We start from the raw sequence: 8,412 nt of genomic DNA, 5'->3' as shown, positions 1-8,412 counted from the left end.
GGTGAATTTCTGCCTTGAGAGCAGATGGTCATCTATGGTCCTGATTTTGTGGGTAACCAAGCTGGTTCTACCGTAGTCCTGAGCATGTTGACTGAACACCTCAGAGAAAGAGGTTAGCAAATCTGTCAGACTCTTTTGCTGTGTCACAGATAACTCAGTGTTAGAGAGATCAGGCAGTACAGGTGACTTGGGCATTGACACTTGGCCAGACGCAACAGTATTTTGAACGCTCACATTATTCACAGTTTTATCAATGATCACAAAACCACCCTGATCACCAGTGGAAAGTATCAAATGGAGTGCCACTGTACAAGGAAATGTCATCTGCAGAAGGATTGACAACTTTCAGATAAATTGACCCCTTATCTGTTTTTGTCACAGTCCATGCAAATCCTACCTTTGAGTCTTCACGATAGTGAGGCTCAAACACACCAGTGTAGCCATTTGGTTGTAACCCTGCTTGATGTGACGCAAGTTTTGCAGAAATTACGGCTTCCGACAGGGCAAGAACAACCGTAGTGGTCGACACTGTAACATCCACAAGTTTAAGGTTATGGTGGTCTACACTTACAAAGGATAAGGAGTCATCACCTATGTCAAAAGACATGTTACACATGTTAATCACAATTTTCTGCACAAAGAGTACAACTGCTTTTGAATAATTTCTGATCACTTGAAATGAATGTGACTGTACGTTTACCCGGTGACATTAGCTGACAAAGTACCCACTGAATCTAAAGTGTCACCAGAAATAGATGTCAGAGGTATGAACTGTTTCACCAAGGGTCTTTGACGTAAAGTGGGAGTAGATATTCTGAAATCTTCACTTATCAGAGAAACATCAGCACCAGTATCGATAAATGCCTGAACTACTGTGTCTTCGATTACAAGTGACACATTTTGTGTCACAACCTGACCAGTGTCTGAAGTCACATGATGTTCAACAACATGGTGTCAGTAGCAGTTGGCAATTGGCCCTGATTGTCAACTACTGGTAGTTTCCCTGGTCCTGATGACCACGTGAACACTGCAAAAATGCTTTTCTTTAGTATTTTTGTCTCGTTTATAGTCTAAATATCTAAAAAAAAATTACTAGATAAGTCAAATGACATAAGATATTTTTTCTTGTTTTCTGAGAAAAAAACCCCAAAGGAAGTGAGTTTTTGCTTGAAGCAAGTACAATTATCTGTCCATGGGGTAAAAAAAAAATAAAAAAAATTGTCTTACCCCATTGTTTCTAGTTGCCAGGAATTTCCTGTAAAATTACAACAAATTTTGAACAGTATATTCAAAACTAGCCGTGAATACAATTTACATTACATTTACATTTTATGCATTTGGCAGACGCTTTTTTCCAAAGCGACTTACATTGCATTCAAGGTTCACATTTTACATTTTGTCAGTTCTTGCTTTCCCTGGGAATCGAACCCATGACCTTGGCGTTGCTAGCACCATACTCTACTGTTTGAGCTACAGGAAAGCTGTAGCTGTAGCTTGCCTGTAGCAACAATACGTTGTTGTAAAATGTATTGTAAAAATGACATCAATTGCTAACAGTGTAGCAATTGGGCGGGTTTTGTTGTGAAAATTTGACAACCCTGTCAGCACGCACGCTGGAAGAAGTGAGTGTAAAAGATGTTTGCTGGTGTTGTAAAAAAGAATTCAAAGCCAACTTTTTGGGACTTTGGCTTATTAACTGTATTCCCCAGAGTTAGATAAGTCCATACATACCATTCTCATTTCCGTGCGTGCCAGAACTCTGCCATAACTCTGTCTGACACCCCAGTCCTGAGAATTACCTCTAGCACCGCTCATTTGTTACTGTGACAGAGCGTGTTTGTGACAACACAATACTAACATTACAGGGGTTACATGGAGCACGGGAAAAACTGCAATACAGTGACCACCCTATTCATGTAACAGTGTCACAAACGTTACATTAAATCTAGCTAATGGCACTGTTACAGTAGGCTAGTCATCTAAAAACATAACGGAACACTTACCGCAGCCACGGGCGATCCGCTTTGTCCCTTCTGTAGCTACTATCGATGGGATGGCAGTATCCTTCAGCACACATTTCATGGTCCGTGTGGCAAATTAAATTTTTTCAAAATAGTCATCCTCTGTGAAATGTTTCAGAGCAAACACGATGGTGCTTGATGATGGCTACAGGTGTGTTTGGATCTATATCCAGAGCAAGTAGCCATCGATTCATCAGGTCAGTGTTTTGGATTGGAATTCTATGAAATATCATGGTATTAGCTGGTCTCCCCTGTTTATTGTCGCAGTTCTTTACAATACAGCGAACACCCGTGATTGTAAACTATCTAGTAATTACAGTCATTTACTGTTACTGTAATTACAATCCAACGCTCTCCATTGACTTGCATTGCGTGAGGCTGCCTCCTTTTCATTTATGACTTATAACAAAAAACAGAACAATGTCTAAAAGCTGATATGTGACAAGGTGTACAGCAAACAAGCTAAAAAACACAGAAATAGGTTTGTATAAGCTGTCGACCCAAAAAACCGAGCATTTAAGGAGAAGAAAGTTGATTCAGGTAATAAGACGTGAAGAATGGGTGAATTTTGGGATCCTGACACTCAGTATGCCTCAGTATGCCCTATGTGTGCAGTAAACATTTTGTCACTGGTAAGTCAAATATCCAAATGTCAGTTTTATATATTATATTTCCTGTCTCTGATTACATTCCCCTCCAGTGGGTGTAGTTCTCAATGTAATATAATGTTGCGCTCTGTCTTAATTGACTGTATTCACTTTTTTGTCCTTAAATGCTCGTTTTTTTGGTCAACAGCTTATAAAAACTTTTGGGTTTTCTCTGGGTTGTTTAGCTTGTTTGCACACCATGTCACATATCAGCTTTTATACATTGTTCTGTTATTTGTTATAAGTCAAAAATGACAAGGAGGCAGCCCTTCACTCGTTAACTTCCCTCCGTCTCATTCACTCGGATGTGCGTCATTGATTACGTTGGATGAGTGTCCACTACTGGAGTAACATTTGCAATGGACTGAACTGGAACGTCCTAAGCCCTTGATCACTTCGAATCCACTATGGAGTTGATTTATTATTTATTTATTTCCTTTACGAAATTGTTTAATGCAGCATATCTATATGTATATAGGTGTATTTGAGTTGTTTTAAATGTTTTTAAAAATAATACAAATATCATAGAGCTGTTTGTGTTGGGGTAAATGAAACGCGATATGCGGTGACGTCACAATCATGTTGCACTGTGGTATATGAAGCTGCCTGAAGTGTACACATGAAGTAGACTCACTCCCTCGGTCAAAATCGAGGGAGCAAGGGTCTGTTCATATAAACTTCCCTTCCCTTGTGGAACGCACTTGAAAATGGCAGCGGGGATTCCCCCGAGGTGAAGTGCTTAGGGAAGTTTGCAAGTGCGTGTCTAAAACTGGAGTGGAACGCAGCACGGATCAAGTCCAGACCGAACAAACCCGAACTCAAATGTTGTCCGGCTGGCCTCCAGGCTATGTGGGGGTGGGGGTTTTGGAACTATGGAAGCTACCAAAGCAGAACAGGGAAAACAGAACCAAAACACAATGAAACCAAACAGACATAGAATCACATGTTACAATAGCGAATCAAATGGAAGTATTAAGCACCTTGTTTTTTCCTTGATTGTGATGATAGCAAAGCTGTGGTTTTGGTTTACAGAAGTGGGAGGAGTCAACATCGTCCCTGTTCTTCAGCAGTCATAGCTCAGATTCAGCATTTTCCAGACACGATCATTTGATGATGGAGCTAATATTAGGCTTCAATTCCACATCTAACAGCACTGCTGTGGGTTCAGAACAGATTGCTCCTGCTGTAGTTCTGGGTTTGTGCTGTTTGGTGGGTTTGCCAAGCAACATCGCAGTGATCATCAGCATTGCTCGTGAGTGGAACAACAATTCGAGCTTTACCTTAAGTCTAATGCTAAACCTTGCTGTCTCTGATGCTTTGACCCTTTGCTTGGCTCCTGTTGTGCTGTGTGGAATACTGTTTGGATGGAAACTTGGCCTTTGGTCTTGTAGGATCCTGTTCTTCTTTGGTCACTGGAGTCTGTATGTTGGTGTCCTGACGGTCACCTCCATGAGTGTGCACCGCTATCACAATGTCCTCAAGTCAAGGGTCACTAACAGGAAGCTCCTGCACAGACTGGAAAGACGGCACAGACGCCTTCAGCTGATTGGCATCTGGATTCTAGCCTTTGTTTTTGCCCTACACATATTTTTCATTCAAGGACTCAAAGACAAGAATGGATTGCAAAGATGTCAGAGGACAATGCAGTCACCGTCTGCAGTAGTGTCTGTTTTGCTTCTTGAGACCCTTTTGGGGTTCGTCATTCCATTTTTGATCATGTTAACATGTTATCTGTGGTTGCACAAAGGCTTGACCAGAGCTCCGCAGGACCAGAAACCCAGAAATCAGGGGGCAAACGTTAGGACTTACAAGAAGAGACTCGTGGTCAGCATCGTTGTGGCTTTCTTTCTGTTTTGGACTCCTGTGCACATCATCAATGTGATTGATATAGTTACTACTCTGGCTAAAACTTCTCATCCAGATGTTTATTCCCAACTGAAGTCCTTCCGTAGAGTTTACGGTGATCCAAGCAAGACTCTGATTTTGCTAAACTGCTGTCTGGATCCATTTCTGTATGTTTTCTTTTCAAGGAATGTCATAAAATGTAATAAGTAGAAACTCCATTGTTTATTTGAAAGTTACAAATTCAAATAATTATTATGTTTAGGTTGTCTGCTAACAAACCTGAGATCAGTTTGCTTTAATAATTCTTTAAAATTATTCCAATGAGTTAGAATTTATTTATTGTGTGCGTGTTTTCCTGTAACGGCATTTTGCATTTCTGGTGTGAAAAAAATAAAAATAAACAATTCAGTCTGTAGAAAGATGTAGAACATTTAAAAGCATTTATAAAAACAATCCTGTTCTGATTTTTTGTAACTGCAGTATTCTTAGATTATATTATTTTAACGAACTCTAAGTATAGACTTGCTCAGACTTGCTTGGCTTGCTCAGTTCGGTACACAATATTTTTCTACTGAATATCCAAATAAATCTAATTATTAAACTAAATTAACCATATAAACTAAATTACTGATCTAAAGCCAACCCTGTCACTGTATGATAATTGAAATGAACTGATGACATAACTGTTTTCTCCAGAATGGCTATACGGCTTAATAAAATTATGTTGCATTATTTTCCTGTTTAACACTGTAAAGCTGCTTTGAAACAATCTGCATTGTTAAAAGCGCTATATAAATAAGGTTGATGATGATGATGATGATGGTGCTATAGATGATGCACAAAGCACCCTGCTTCCATCCTCTCTATTTATGGTGATAGAATCATTTAATTGTCTTAATAAATGCTGTTCCTCTATGATAATGAAAGGCAGAGAGATTTCTGTAGGTCTTTTGTCTCTGTAATGGGACACTGCACACCCTTGCTTCATAAACCTGACGCTAAATGCTCTAACTCAGAACTCAAAACTGCACTGACTGCAGCTGAACAATTAAACTGTTTCCTTTTAGAGCTGCTGTACAGGGACTCTCCCAAACTCTGTTTGCATCACTGAATCATTTTCCTGTTTTCACTGTAGAGCCGCAGACTTGAGAGAAAAAAGAAAGGATAAACTGCGTGGTGGTTTGACCATCTTGATAAGTTTCTCAGAGTACCGGACATGTGGTTGGCATGATGATCGGCTTGCGTCTCTATTAGCTTAAGAACTGCTTGAATGAAAAATGTATGTTTTAAATACACTTGTATCACCAAAAACATGATTAATAGCAAGATAGACTGGAATTTATTTATTTTTTAATGAAAATATATTAAACATATATTTCCAGTTATGCAATTTACAGCAACATATATGTCAATATCATTCAAATCCTTGAACACAGATTTGAAAACAGAATAACAGTACAACATACATCAGGTCACCGTTTGGCTTAAATGCTTCTTTTTTCGTTCTTTTTTTTCTCAACTGGATAAGGATTTTGACTATATGCACAACAACATGTTGCAGTACTTAAAAAAGTTTAATAAGTTTCATTAAACTACTTTTTCTGACATATTCTTAAATTTCGAATACAACCAACAGGGAGCTAGAGGACAAGGCGAGGGAGGTTGAGGCAGGTGGTTCAGATGCAGTGGAGGAAGCTGGTTTTGGATATAGTACATTTGTGCACTGAACGCCTCAGTCTATGTTGGATGTGGTGCGATATCTGACATCCGAGAGACAAAGGGTAGAAACGAAATCAAGGACTCTCAGGACGTTGTTGCCACAATGCACCTGTCCAGCAGGAAGTGGCACTACAGTGGAGGTCAAAAAATGCTGAAGGACTGAATATTGACTCTTGAACATCGGATCTCAAACAATAGCAAGATAAGGTTTCAAACTAGCCTAAAACATGCCGGAAGGGCGCAGCCGTGAGCAGGCATTCGTGGAGCTTACAGGCATGGTCCTGATTCTTCACAACATTTGTTTTCTAAAGTGGTCCAAATTGGATGATGTGTTCTCCACTGCTTTTGTCGCTTTGCGTTGGTACATCTGGGTCATCTCAACTCTCACAGTAAATAAGAAGAATGGCTGCGTTGAACTCCATTTTTAGACATGCGCTCGCAAACTTCCCTAAGCACTTTCCCTCTGGGGAAATCCTGCGTTCAACTTCGTCAAGTGTGCGAGGGAAGATTATTTGGACAGACCCTCACCCCCTCGAGCTTAACCGAGTCTACTCAATATGTTCATGTATGAATATTCATTCATGTTCAAACATGAATGTGACGCCACAGCAGATCACGCTTAATTTACCCCCACCCCACATTGGAGATATTATTGAAGATGTAGCTAACTGTTTTTTACACAGTTTATTGTATTATCATTTAATTCTTTTTATAATTTCTCCAACAGCCCAAGGATACATTGAGGCCTACAGAATGGTCCGTAAAACAAATTCATAAGGAAAAAAAAAAAACCTGTAAATAATAAATCAGCTCTATTGCGGATTCCATGTGATCAAGGGCTTAGGGCGTTCCATTTAAACACATTGCAAGGGTTCTGCCAGTAGAGGGCACTCGTGCAATGTAAGCAATTGTACATCCGAGTGAACGAGACTCAGGGAAGATAGCGAGAGAAGGGCATAAATAAATGGACTAAAACGCAGCCCGTCTGTAAATCAGCTCACTCCCAGCATGCTTTGCGTTCACACTGTCCCAGCCTCTTTGATCAACAGCAAGAGGATAAACATTAAACACCATTTTTGCTTCCAACAGGCACAATTCATTTAAAAAAAATCAGATCTTTGATGGAAATGGTTGTACTTCTACATACACGTTTAAAATTTTAAACACCTTTAGTCAGCATCTCATAATAATAATAATAATAATGATGATGACAATTATAATAATCAGAGCAATAATTACAGTTCAGCTATAATAATGCATAATGTCTTAAATCTACTCTTTAGATATGTTCCATCTCTTTCTCCTCCATTGTTCAAAAAGTTCCTCAAATGTGTCTGTGTCCGTCCCATTACATTGTCCCCGACGTACAGCAACTTAAATATTTACAATGATTCATTTACAACCAATGGCTCTGCCCATTAATCATTTAGTCCTTTTTGGAGATAAAAAGCTCATGGCACAGGGTACGTTTGTCCAGTGAGTTTAAAAGAGGCTCTGTGTGCCTGTACAGTTCCCTGCGCTCAGATGGCCAGTAGCTGATTGAGTGCCATGCGGAACTGCTGGGTGCAGCCCGCGAGCTCCCGCACCCTCTCTGTCATGTCTCTGGCGGCCCCTGGCGAGGGGTACTGCAGGGCCGCGGTCTTGGTGCTCACCACAATGTCTTTGAGCTTGTCGCAGAGCGTGTTGCTGTGCTGAGCCACCCTGGTGCGCACCTCGGGAGACTTGGCTTGCCTGGAGAGCGTGTCTCCGATGAAGACGAGCTTGTGAGCGCTGAGGATGACGAATTTGCTGTGGGCAACAAAGATTTTGGGCGGCTGGTTGTTGTTGATGGAGGAGAAGAACGCGTCGATGGCGTTGGTGAGCGTGGTGATGTTGGCTTCGCACTGTTCCATGTAAAAGAGCAGGAGCTGCCGGTCGCCCATGCACAGCTTACTGCGCGGCGTCTGCGGGTGCTGAGAGGGCGGAGTCCAGCCCGAAATGTCATTGTTGATGGGTCGGGAGACCTCCTGCTCCAGTCGCTCAAACTGATTCAGCTGTTGAGAGTGAATAATATTGCATTTAAAAGATGAACAATACATTGTAAAAATTGCATATATAAATATACAGTCAAACCAAAATGTATTCAGACGCCCTCAACATTTTCTCACATTATCACAGTTTATTTGCTATAGTTTAGAAAA

The 8,412-nt window shown here is 40.5% G+C and overlaps 2 protein-coding genes across 5 annotated transcripts in view; one reads left to right on the top strand and one right to left on the bottom strand.

Annotated features, from left to right (window-relative positions):
• Nucleotides 1–3,781: 3,781 nt before the first annotated feature.
• Nucleotides 3,782–6,240, top strand: LOC307132031 (leukotriene B4 receptor 1-like; the record flags this gene model as incomplete). The annotated part of the gene is made up of 2 exons (XM_079826165.1): nucleotides 3,782–4,680; nucleotides 6,150–6,240. 2 exons carry the CDS (start codon nucleotides 3,782–3,784, stop codon nucleotides 6,238–6,240), a joined length of 990 nt encoding a protein of 329 aa, XP_079682291.1.
• Nucleotides 5,832–8,412, bottom strand: part of bcar1 (BCAR1 scaffold protein, Cas family member) — a 105,955-nt gene continuing 103,374 nt past the window's right edge. For all 4 annotated transcript variants that reach the window (XM_079824865.1, XM_079824868.1, XM_079824866.1 and 1 more), the window contains one exon: nucleotides 5,832–8,265. In XM_079824865.1, coding sequence (XP_079680991.1) covers nucleotides 7,753–8,265 — 513 coding nt within the window. In that variant the 3' untranslated portion in view covers nucleotides 5,832–7,752. The remainder of the gene's footprint in view (nucleotides 8,266–8,412) is intronic.

This window comes from Gobio gobio (genome assembly GCF_949357685.1).
Source record: "Gobio gobio genome assembly, chromosome: 9".
Taxonomy (NCBI): Eukaryota; Metazoa; Chordata; class Actinopteri; order Cypriniformes; family Gobionidae; genus Gobio; species Gobio gobio.
Note: the sequence above shows the minus strand (reverse complement) of the source record. Positions and strands in the feature narration are given on the sequence as shown.